Source organism: Perca fluviatilis, chromosome 4 (assembly GCF_010015445.1).
Source record: "Perca fluviatilis chromosome 4, GENO_Pfluv_1.0, whole genome shotgun sequence".
NCBI classification, from domain to species: domain Eukaryota; kingdom Metazoa; phylum Chordata; class Actinopteri; order Perciformes; family Percidae; genus Perca; species Perca fluviatilis.
The window spans coordinates 2,844,734-2,857,406 of NC_053115.1; the positions used below are offsets into that span (position 1 = coordinate 2,844,734).

Sequence of the window (12,673 nt, forward strand, 5' to 3'; positions counted from 1 at the left end):
GTCCCATGACATGGTGCTCTTTGGATGCTTTAATATAGAACTTAGTGGGCCCCTAATACTGTATCTGAAGTCTCTTTTATATAGACCTTAGTGGTCCCCTAATACTGTATCTGAAGTCTCTTTTATATAGACCTTAGTGGTACCCTAATACTGTATCTGAAGTCTCTTTTATATAGACCTTAGTGGTCCCCTAATACTGTATCTGAAGTCTCTTTTATATAGACCTTAGTGGTCCCCTAATACTGTATCTGAAGTCTCTTTTATATAGACCTTAGTGGTCCCCTAATACTGTATCTGAAGTCTCTTTCCCGAAATTCAGCCTTGGTGAAGATATACAGCTACTAGAGCCAGTCCCACAATGAGCTTTCCTTAGGATGTCCCATTTCTGTGTCTGTAGCTATTGAGGAGGACCTCGTAAGGAACAGATTCCAGATCGGTCCATCTGAGCTTTCATTTTCTCAAAGGCAGAGCAGGATACCCAGGGCTCGGTTTACACCTATCATCATTTCTAGCCACTGGGGGACCACAGGCAGGCTGGGGGAACTGAAATTTTCATGTCATGGGACCTTTAACTAAAAAGAAATAGATGTAAATGTAGCCTATAGCCAATTTGATCTTTTATCACGCAAAAATGTATTCTAATAATGTTTTTATTTTTGTTTTAATAATATTGTTTTAACTGTAGTAAGTGATAGTATTAATCAATCAAAATTCTTACTGTAGGTTAACGGTTAGACAGATAATAATAGCATCCCTATCGGACGTGTATTAAACCAATATCCAACCGAAGTGTTACCAGATCATTAACGGTTGTTGAAGGTGTGAGAAAGGTTTAAGGAATGCCAGGTCTCAGCGCTCACAACAGGGTAAATGTGCGCTCTTTCAAAGCTATTAAAATCCGACGTTGCACTGACAGAGTAAGCGCCCATGTTGTCGAGGAGAAGCCAGTCCCCCACACGCAACTCAGGAATCCAGTAGTTGTCAATTACTTTGTCAGAGCTGTCGCAGGTTGGACCCCAGATAACAGACCGGTATCTCCGCTCGCTGCTCTCAACAACCTGTGTAGAGCACAATCATTAACATATACAATGAACATCACACTAGTTATAATATTCTACCACAATCTATTTTTCTCTCTCTTGCCTGTTTTGGATTATTGGGATGGGATTTACAGGTATGCTGCGTCTCTAACATTGAAACCCCTAGATAGAACCGTCCAATATTGGCTTTCTTATGTGGTGACAGAGTTGATATTTACCCTGTGAAGATATGGCTCATAGTTGGAGTGAGCAGGGTCAAAGACAATGCAACTCAGGGAGCCAAACACTCCTTCATTAAGGTAGTACATCATCATTCTGCCGGGGCTGTTTTCCTCACCGTCTGGAAGAAATACATGCAAAATAATGAAAGTTACTAAAATGGCAACTATGCAGTATTTTTGCAAAGATGTTGAAATTTATAATAAAAGTATCTGTGGTCAAGCAATTGCAGCAAGGTATCTTGGGTTCTGCAAATAGACTGTTAATATTAATGGAAGAGCATGTGTGATGTCACCCATTGGATTGTGGAGATCTGCTATGAGTCGTTGAGTTTGCCATTACAGGCGCAGCCATCCTGGTTGTGGATGTGAGGATTTTAGACGAGAGGGAGGAGAGAGGGAGGAGCCGTAGACTGTTGGGCGCTATCTGACTGTGACGTTAGCTGAGAGTTGGCCATGCTGCTTACAATCTATGTGTCATATCCACACCCTAAAACACCCCCTGCTTTATCGTCGATTTTAAAATCAACGATACCATAATTTAAAAAATGAACATCATTCTGTGTTGCAGAAGACTTAAAACTAGCGATTGAGACCATGAACTCATTATGAAAATGTTTACTGAGGTAATAAATCAAGTGAGAAGTGGGTCACTTTCTCATAGACTTCTACAGAAACCGAACTCCTTTTACAACTGCAAGTGTCTCCCCCTGCAGGAATTCAGATAGGATGCAGGTTTAAGGCACTTCCGCATTTGCAGCACTTCGCCGAACCAGATGCATTGACCATGAATATTTACAGTCAGTGGTTCTGCACAAAGTGAATTACTACAACGCTGCAAGTCAGGATTGTGCTCACTCAGAGGCTGAATGGCTCTCTACTGAAGAGGATTCTTGATGAAGTGGTGCAGTGCCTTAAGACACATCTGATAGCTGTCACCTACACCTCTTGTATTTAAAAGTCAAGATACATTTAAATACAAACCAACATTAGTAAATGTGTTAATACTGGATGCACAACATTCATGTGGCTTCAAAGGACAAATATACATTACCGCTATGTTCATCCATATCTACTCTTTTGGCAATGACGTTCGCTGCCAGTGTGAAGGCTGATTCCACGTAGTACCGGCCCGGCTCTGCAATAATCTGCACCCCACTGTTGGGCGGGAAGAATTCATCCAGTGCTCCATTAATCACTTCTGAAAACTAGGAGGGAAAAACACAATGGGTTGATAAGCATATTACACAGGGTTTACACCAACAGCGTACTATTTCAGACATTTCACGGAATCTTAAAGTGACCAGTATCACTCATTATAGGCAACAAAGGTAAGTGTAGTAGTAGTCTGGATCAACGGAAGTACATTTCCAGAATAATTGTCTGAATAGTCCCAACCTGATCTCACAGAATTCCGTGAAATGAACACGGCCCCTTAAATTAAGGATTAGGTTGTGGGTGGGCTTACGTTTCCATGACACACGGGACAACAACGGGACAGTTGGGTTTAGGTAAAGAAGAACGGGACAGTTGGGTTTAGGTAAAGAAGAACGGGACAGTTGGGTTTAGATAAAGAAGAACAGGACAGTTGGGTTTAGATAAAGAAGAACGGGACAGTTGGGTTTAGATAAAGAAGAACGGGACAGTTGGGTTTAGGAGAAGAAGAACGGGACAGTTGGGTTTAGGTAAAGAAGAACGGGACAGTTGGGTTTAGGTAAAGAAGAACGGGACAGTTGGGTTTAGATAAAAAAGAACAGGACAGTTGGGTTTAGATGTAAAGAACGGGACAGTTGGGTTTAGATAAAGAAGAACGGGACAGTTGGGTTTAGGAGAAGAAGAACGGGACAGTTGGGTTTAGGTAAAGAAGAACGGGACAGTTGGGTTTAGGTAAAGAAGAACGGGACAGTTGGGTTTAGATAAAGAAGAACGGACAGTTGGGTTTAGGAAAAGAAGAACGGGACAGTTGGGTTTAGGTAAAGAAGAACGGGACAGTTGGGTTTAGGTAAAGAAGAACGGGACAGTTGGGTTTAGATAAAGAAGAACGGGACAGTTGGGTTTAGGTAAAGAAGAACGGGACAGTTGGGTTTAGATAAAGAAGAACGGGACAGTTGGGTTTAGCTAAAGAAGAACGGGACAGTTGGGTTTAAGTAAAGAAGAACGGGACAGTTGGGTTTAGATAAAGAAGAACGGGACAGTTGGGTTTAAGTAAAGAAGAACGGGACAGTTGGGTTTAAGTAAAGAAGAACGGGACAGTTGGGTTTAGGTAAAGAAGAACGGGACAGTTGGGTTTAGGTGAAGAAGAACGGGACAGTTGGGTTTAAGTAAAGAAGAACGGGACAGTTGGGTTTAGGTAAAGAAGAACGGGACAGTTGGGTTTAAGTAAAGAAGAACGGGACAGTTGGGTTTAGCTAAAGAAGAACGGGACAGTTGGGTTTAAGTAAAGAAGAACGGACAGTTGGGTTTAAAAGAAGTAAAACGGGACAGTTGGGTTTAGGTAAAGAAGAACGGACAGTTGGGTTTAGGTGAAGAAGAACGGGACAGTTGGTTTAAGTAAAGAAGAACGGGACAGTTGGGTTTAAGAAAGAAGAACGGGACAGTTGGGTTTAGGTAAAGAAGAACGGGACAGTTGGGTTTAGGTGAAGAAGAACGGGACAGTTGGGTTTAAGTAAAGAAGAACGGGACAGTTGGGTTTAAGTAAAGAAGAACGGGACAGTTGGGTTTAAGTAAAGAAGAACGGGACAGTTGGGTTTAGCTAAAGAAGAACGGGACAGTTGGGTTTAAGTAAAGAAGAACGGGACAGTTGGGTTTAAGTAAAGAAGAACGGGACAGTTGGGTTTAGGAGAAGAAGAACGGGACAGTTGGGTTTAGGAGAAGAAGAACGGGACAGTTGGGTTTAGGTAAAGAAGAACGGGACAGTTGGGTTTAGGTAAAGAAGAACGGGACAGTTGGGTTTAAGTAAAGAAGAACGGGACAGTTGGGTTTAAGTAAAGAAGAACGGGACAGTTGGGTTTAGGTAAAGAAGAACGGGACAGTTGGGTTTAAGTAAAGAAGAACGGGACAGTTGGGTTTAAGTAAAGAAGAACGGGACAGTTGGGTTTAGGAGAAGAAGAACGGGACAGTTGGGTTTAGGAGAAGAAGAACGGGACAGTTGGGTTTAGGAGAAGAAGAACGGGACAGTTGGGTTTAGGTAAAGAAGAACGGGACAGTTGGGTTTAGGTGAAGAAGAACGGGACAGTTGGGTTTAAGTGAAGAAGAACGGGACAGTTGGGTTTAAGTAAAGAAGAACGGGATAGTTGGGTTTAAGTAAAGAAGAACGGGACAGTTGGGTTTAGGTAAAGAAGAACATCTCTGTGTATCGCCGTTCTCAAAATCCCTTTGCTTCGGGAAACAACAACAAACTAGCTGGCAAGCTACACACGGAAAATGACAAGTTTTGAGGGAAATTTGGTCTTGCAATAAGGCAAGTCCGTTAGATTCTTTCGGGAAATGATTGCAAAGATTTACAAAGAATATGTTTACTGCATTTCCTCTCTAACTGGGAGGTTTTGCGACCGATTGGTGGAGATTGCTGTGGACAGAGTACACACGGTGAACAGTTATCTTCATTTAATATTGTATGCAGTGTTTTCTTTTGCAGGGTGCAAATGTTCCACTAAAACAAGTTCCTTCCCGAGACTATTTAGCAGACCCGACGTCCAGAGCTTAGCACCGCCCAAGACGATTGTGATTGGTTTAAAGAAATGCAAACAACCCAGAATGTTTTTTTCTCCTATCCCAGAATGCATCAGTGGTGTGGAGATAGGTCTGGCAATGCAAGACTGGTGCCGTACAAAATCTTAAGTATAGTTTATATTATTACTTATCCTGATGTACTCCTCTCTCTTGGTGAACTGTTGCAATTTTCCAAAAGTACTGGTGGTTTCCAAGTTTCTAAACTGGATAAAGAGAGCTGCTCAGAAAAACAGCATTTGTTCTCTCTTAAACGGGACATAGTCCCACATTACGTATGTAATTTCTAGGATTTTTTATTTATTTTTTTCTGTGGTGAGTGCCAAGAAAGACAGAACGGGTTATACTGCACATATATTATCACTTTCTGTTCCCTACAGTTTTTCATTGTATATCTGTAGACTTAACTCAGAGCTTTTGTTTCGCAAATACAAGTTTTTTAATCACTATATACTTTTCTAGTTTGCATTTAAAAAAGACTTGACGGTCCTAAGGGAATTAGTTGTGCGTCATTCTGTATGTGTCTTTTGTTAGTTAGTTAGTTTGACCTGGATAATGAAGGTGTAGAGTAGACCAACAATGAACAACACCACCATTGTATATATAGAGTATATATATATTTTTTTTCCAATTTTACCTCTTCAAATTTCTCTTGAAAGTCCCCAATCGCAGAAAATCCTCCACCAATATCCAAGAGTCTCATCTGGAATCCCAGCAAATTCTGAAAAAGATATCAATCAGTCATATCAATAGCAAGTAAATAGCAAGTAAAGGTGCTAATACCACACTGTGAAAATATTTCAGAAGTAAGTCCTGCATTCAGAAGCTTACTAAAGTAAAAGTATTATCAGCAACATTTACTCAAATTTTCAAAATTTCCAGTACTCACTATGCAGTAAAATGTTCCCTGTCAGTGTTTTCCTGTTATATCTAAAGGCTCTGACACACCAACCTGACGGCCGACCGTCAGCCGAAAAGCCAGTCGGACTGATCAGTCTCTCCGAGGTCAAAAAAGTGTCCCCGAACACACCGAAGAGACGCCGACTTGAGCGTACGTTCTGCGCGTGCGCGAGATGTAATACGTCTCCATAACAGCAGGCGGCGCTAATCTGTATTGTCGCCCAGAAAATGAAAACCATAAACGAGGGACCATCTCTGTAGACCTGGTAAACACAGAGCACGCTGTGGTCAGTCCTTGTTTCCATCAGAGAGAGGTGATAGTAGTCAAGAAGGATCCTTGTTGTTGTAACTCGCTGAACAGAAGAAAATACCACGGCTAGTAATAAGAAGACACTGGCGTTGGCAGCGCTGGTTTTCTCGTGCACTGATTTGTTAGTCAAGGGCTAGCACTCCACCAATCAGATTGGTCCTTGAGTCCGACTGCCCACTGGCCGATTCAACAAGTAAAATCGGACAAAATTAAAGCCGATGGCTCCTCTGGCTGACGATGGCACAGAGCACACCGAACAGACTCGAGTCACCGACCTCGCCAGACTGTCCGACAGCCGATAATCGCGTTGGTGTGTCAGCACCTTAATGGATTTCTATTTATTATATTATTATATTTTATTCCTCGATGCAGAAGGTCCAGGGTTCGAGTCCGACCTGTGATGGTTTTCCTGCATGTCTTCTCGCCTTTCATATCTCAGCTTTCCTCTCTAATAAAGGCAGAAATGCCAGCCCCCCCCCCCAAAAAAAAATAATTGTATAGCCACTGTGTGTAATAACATATTTGAAACTTTAAAAGTGGTGGTATCAAAAATTACACTATGGCAGACAGTTTGCAACACAACTACAAATCATCAACAAAGAAATCCAATTTAATTCTTGTGTTCTATTGCTATGGTGTCCGATGTCTGTCCCCTTCCTCTTTCTTCTGGTAGATTTGTGAGGACTATGGTTACCTGCTCCTCAGATCTCTGCAGGGTAAATCCAGACAGCTAGCTAGACTATCTGTCCAATCTGAGGTTTCTGTTGCACGACTAAAACTACTTTTGAACGTTCCACCAAAACAAGTTCCTTCCCGAGGCTATTGTGCAGAGGCACCGTGGCTCCGTCCGGAGCTTAGCCGTGCCCAAGAGGATTGTAATTGGTGTAATAAAAGGAGGCCAATAAACCAGACCCTCCTCCGTAGCGCTGTGGAGGAAGGTCTGGCAACGCGAGACTACAATAACGATGACTTACCGCTATGTCAAAGACATGTCTGGCATCTGCAATGGCCTGTTTGAACGTCGAACCTCCAGTGCAACCGCTGCCTACATGAAAGCTGACCCCTATGACGTCTAAGCCCAGCTCTCCAGCACGTTCCAGCAGCTTCCCGACTGACACCAGTCTGGCTCCGAACTTTGAACTGAGTTTTAGCAGCGACTTGGAGTCATCCACTGCGATGCGGAGTACCAGTCTGGAAAGTGATTTGAAAGACTTTATCTTAACCCTCGTGTTGTCCTCGGGTCAAATTTGACCCATTTTCAAAGTTTTTTGTATCAGAAATATGGGTTTCTTAAAGGGGTGATAGAATGATTATATAGGGTATTTCACACTGTTCCTTATGGTCTCCTAATGGGGTATGTAACATTAGTTGGGCTGAAAATGGCCTGGTTGACATTTTATTGGCCCTTATGCATCCCTGTGTTTTGGCCCTATTTGTAACAAGAGCTTTTCTTCCAAATATTGTATGGTCACGAATATTTAGATGAGCTGCGCGGTGATTGGTTGAGCGACTTGCCATACGCAGACATTAGAGACGCGCGCTGATTGGTTGAGCGAATCCCCAATACACATACATTAGAGAAGCGACAGAATCTCATATTCCAGACACTGCAATGTTTCATTACCAAATTCACTTCTGAGACTTTTTTAAGCGAGAAATCAACTATGTAAAGCTGAAATATGGGCCGTTTTACAAAATTTGATGGCTAATTGCAAATTTGGTAAGACGTGTCGGACTGCAGGAGCTCCACACAGTCTGACGAAAGACGGCGGCCTGCTGGGCTCCATACCCAGCGCAAAGTCACCCTTTGTGGATACTGCACCACGGGGCTCGGCGGCCAGCTGCCGGCATAACTAATATATTTTACGGTTTGAATTTACGTCCCGCCACTTTGATTTTAAGGCATTTTTATGAACGTGACGGTCTTTGTAGGACGAGCAGCTGCTTGCTATATGTCCCATTCATTACAATGGGGAAATACCGCAGCTAGCTAGCTACATTGTTCGCCATAACTAAATTATATTTACAGTTTGAATTTCGTCACGCCACTTATATAACACCATTCCCCAATGTCTTATAAAGCTAACCGTTGTGTCCGATTTGATTTTAAGGCATTTTTATGAACGCTGGCGTCTTTGTAGGACCAGCAGCTGCTTGCTATATGTCCCATTCATTACAATGGGGAAATATGCGCGCTTGCGCACTTCCGCATAACTAAAGTATATTTACAGTTTGAATTTCGTCACGGCATGAATATTACAGGTTCCTCAAGGTCTTACAAAGCTTAGCTAACACTTGTCCGATTTCGGATATCAATTGAATGTATTTTTGTGAATGTCAGAGTTGGAGGAGGCTAGCTAGCTCTCATTGATGGACTCCATCTCACCGCGGCTCTATCAATGAGACTTCGCGGACAAGAGGCGTTTATTTCCCGATTGTTTGTTTAAATAACACACATACCCATTATAAGATTAACTGGAACCTGCAGGCTGCGGTAAAAGATTGCGGGGCGTAACAAGCTCGCTGACACTGCGGTCGAAGCGGCGATGTAGCAACCCAGGCAGCACCAACACCGGCACTAAACTCCGACACACAGTCGGAGAAAATTTGCAATTAGCCATCCTTTTTCATAAAGCGGCCCATATTTGAGCTTTATATGGTTGATTTCTCGCATAAAAAAGTTTCAGAAGTGAATTTTGTAATGGAATAGCAGAGATCTGCGTGACCTAGCTAGATTCAGAAGACTACCTGATCTCAGGTCAGTTGTGTAGCCTATGTAAATGTACTACCTGATCTCAGGTCAGTTGTGTAGCCTATGTAAATGTACTACCTGATCTCAGGTCAGTTGTGTAGCCTATGTAAATGTACTACCTGATCTCAGGTCAGTTGTGTAGCCTATGTAAATGTACTACCTGATCTCAGGTCAGTTGTGTAGCCTATGTAAATGTACTACCTGATCTCAGGTCAGTTGTGTAGCCTATGTAAATGTACTACCTGATCTCAGGTCAGTTGTGTAGCCTATGTAAATGTACTACCTGATCTCAGGTCAGTTGTGTAGTATGTAAATGTACTACCTGATCTCAGGTCAGTTGTGTATGTAAATGTTGGGGCGTGACTGTTCTCTTAAGGTTCCGGATTTTGAGACGCTTGCGTAAGCAACTTCCAGCTTTGTTGGGATTCGCCCGTTTTCAGCGGCAGTTTCAAAATATGAGATTTTCATAGTAAAGGGGTGTCAGTGGGACTTTGAGCTTCTATGTATGTCCTATTTACCCACCGAACTGTCGTTATTCAACTATGACAGGGTAAAATCGGTTTTGCATTCTATCACCCCTTTAACAACCAAATTGCCCCAAAATAACTTGGATTCATGCACGTACGTTGTATTGGACCCTTACAACACATACATCCATGCATCCATGTTCTTCGCACGTAAGAATAATGATTACTTCCATTGAATTTTGGCTGTTTTATTTAATTTCATGGCATTTGAAAAAGAAAATTGTTTAAATGGTTTCAAAACAGCATCCTGACCAAACTTTGACATAAACCAGTCTGTGATTCCCTCAACATCCTCTGATCTTAACTATTCTATTAGTCAAAATAATTCATAATCTGCTTTTTTTCAAACTCAAATATTAGGTATTATTATTATTATACCATTATTGTTATATTATTAGGTTTATTGACGATGAATTAAAAAAAAAAAAACATTGAAAAGAAGGACAAAAAGATTTAAAACATCGGCAAAAGCATAAAAATGCGTCAAAAAAGTCGGAATCCATGCATTTTTCAATTTTGACCCAGAATGACACGTTCATGGACGGCGGTGAGGTCAACACAAGGGACAATCAATGCTTTAACAAGAATTTACACTCAACGTAGAAGCAACAGTATCATTAGTTGTTCACTTACTTGGCTTTGGCGTGACAACGAGACACTTTAAGGAGTTCATCCTCACTATCAAAAGTCATCATATCTACTCCATGAGCACAGGCATATTTGATGTGCGACAGTGGTTTGGTTGTATGTGCGTAAATTATTTTATCAGGTGTCGCTCCGAAGGACAAGGCCATCTGGATCTCACCCTGTGTTTAACCAAAACATGTTTCAAATGAGCACGCTGAGAAGGAAACAACCTTTCTCAATAACAACGAAAACGGAGAGCTAGATTATCTTTGAAATAGTTCGTCAGTACCTTGCTGGCACAGTCGAAACCTGTGTCCAGAGCACTCATCAGCCTCAAAACTGCTGCTGTGTTGTTGCACTTCACTGCATAGAAAGGCTTGACTCGAGGCAAGTTAGTAAGCCATCTGAGGTGCCTCTTATACACGCTATCTAGATTTGCCACGTAGAATGGCTCTTCATTGTCCTAGTAGAGCAAAGTTAACATTTAATTTTGAAATCTATCTCGCAATATTTTCACACAATTACACAGAGATTCATAGTTCGGGAAAGTGACATGATGTCTCTGATACTCACCATAGAACCAAGCTCTTTTATTTTATTGTCTATGACATCTTTGACGGTCCTTCCATTCTCTAAAATGTCAATGTCACAATTCTCAGGGGACGAAACATGCATGACTGATTCCTTAGTATCTACTGTTCCTGCAAGGCATGACAAGCAGCAAAAGACAAACGCATCAAATTAATACGTATTGTAAAAGGCTGGATCACAATGAAAAAATCATCTATGCCCTTCTTTGTTTATATCCATTTGTCTACATTATTCTTTGTACATAGCAGTCAAAAACCTAAACTGTAGGCACATTTGGCTTACACATTATATCAGATCACCCAGTTTTTCAACCTTACCACAGTCCATAATCCTCAATATGTCACGACGCAACCATAAAAATCTCAAAATATGAAACAGAACTGGACGTAAGTTTGACAGTAGATACTGACACACACGTCCTCTCATGAGAACATTTTATTTCGGTCAGTCCTGGCTTCACCCCGCCCAACAAAGACCATAAGCTTGGTAGCCTACTTCTGATTGGGTGGGCAGCCTAAACACGTGTCCAAAGTCTCCCATTGCCCACCCCCTCTCCTCAACATGTTCAGGCCAATGACAGTCTATGACTCAGGCCTAAATCTTTTTACAGTCTTTCACATGGATGTGTTGAGACCGAAGGTTCAGGCCAGGCCGTACGATTAGGCCAAATGTCCGTGCCATGTCACTGGTTGTTTGAAGCTGGCGAACCTTGGGCCACTAATGCACTTCTCTATGCTACCAACCTCCCAACTTGCCCACCTGTTATTTCTACAAGCCGACCCTAATATAGCAGGCTAAAACCAGCCCTGATGAACAGATGGATCACATAACAGACAAACTGGCAAGTCTGCTTGGGAGTGGTCTTGCATTAACAGACCTATCCCCACAGCGCTGTGAAGGAAGGTCTGGCTTCACTACATGTACATTCCGGGATGGGAGAAAAAAAACTTTCTGGATGGTTTGCATTTCTTTAAACCAATCACAATCGTCTTGGGTGGCGCTAAACTCCGGACGCAGCGATGGTGGCTCTGCTAAATGGTCTCTGCTAAATAGTCTCTGGAAGGAACTTGTTTTGTTGGAACATTTGCACTGAGCAAAAGAAAAGGCCACATACAGTACAGTATACAATTACATTACAGTAACGTGAGCTATTTAAATTAGCTGTATACATGGTTAAACCTCACTGGCTCTTACCAGTGTGTCTCCATGTGTATTTCGTCCACAGCAATCTCCACCAATCGGTCCCTAAAACGTCCCAGTTAGAGAGGAAATGCCCTAAACATAGTCTTTGTAAATCTTTACAACCATTCATTGAAAGAACCAAGCAGGCCTGCCCTATTGCGTGATCTAAATTTTGTTTAAAACTTGCCATCTGTAGTGTGTAGTTTGCTGTTGTTTCCCAAAACGAAGGGATTTTGAGAACTGTAACACAAGCCAGATGCAAGGTTTTATGCTGGAAATGTACTTCTGTTCAGACTACCACCTGTGTAAAACTGTACTGGCATACGATCTCATATTTTAGCTGATCAATCAGCAGACTTTCAGAGTCGTCTGTGTTGTGGTAATTAACCAATCAGGAACATCCCAACGGAGGAGTGTGGAGTTTTCTTTACTTGCTCCCAGGAACAACTCAGGCCCTGTTTACACAAATACGCTCGCGGGTGAAAACGACAAAATATTTTATCAGATGTGCCTTTCGTTTAGACGGCGACGGCGTTTTTGGGGCTTAAAAACGCAAAAAAAGTGAAACCACCCTCCAGAGTGGAAATCTTAAAAACGCTCCACCGTCGCATTCCCATCTACACCAGTGGTTCTCAAACTTTTTTCAATAATGTACCCCTTTTGAATTGTTTCTTTAAGCCAAGTACCCCCTGACCAGCGCTAATCATTTTTGGTAGAAAAAAAGAAGTCTCTATAAAGAGGACCAGTACAGCGCTGTCAGCGATAGATTTACTAAACTACAGCCTTGGACCTGGAAA

The 12,673-nt window shown here is 42.1% G+C and overlaps 1 protein-coding gene across 2 annotated transcripts in view; it reads right to left on the reverse strand.

Annotated features, from left to right (window-relative positions):
• LOC120557398 (ornithine decarboxylase-like) overlaps positions 1 to 11,092 on the reverse strand; it is a 68,089-nt gene extending 56,997 nt beyond the window's left edge. Inside the window, exons 1-9 of one of the 2 annotated variants that reach the window (XM_039797685.1) lie at positions 11,012 to 11,092; positions 10,677 to 10,804; positions 10,393 to 10,566; positions 10,110 to 10,282; positions 7,172 to 7,388; positions 5,625 to 5,708; positions 2,313 to 2,466; positions 1,259 to 1,380; positions 549 to 1,058 (exon numbers count right to left, since the gene is read on the reverse strand). In XM_039797685.1, the coding sequence (XP_039653619.1) occupies positions 804 to 1,058; positions 1,259 to 1,380; positions 2,313 to 2,466; positions 5,625 to 5,708; positions 7,172 to 7,388; positions 10,110 to 10,282; positions 10,393 to 10,566; positions 10,677 to 10,804; positions 11,012 to 11,021 (1,317 nt within the window). In that variant the 5' untranslated portion in view covers positions 11,022 to 11,092 and the 3' untranslated portion in view covers positions 549 to 803. Of the gene's footprint in view, positions 1 to 548; positions 1,059 to 1,258; positions 1,381 to 2,312; positions 2,467 to 5,624; positions 5,709 to 7,171; positions 7,389 to 10,109; positions 10,283 to 10,392; positions 10,567 to 10,676; positions 10,805 to 11,011 lie in introns of those variants that run through there. The other variant, XM_039797684.1, reaches the window with a different exon arrangement.
• Positions 11,093 to 12,673: the final 1,581 nt, after the last annotated feature.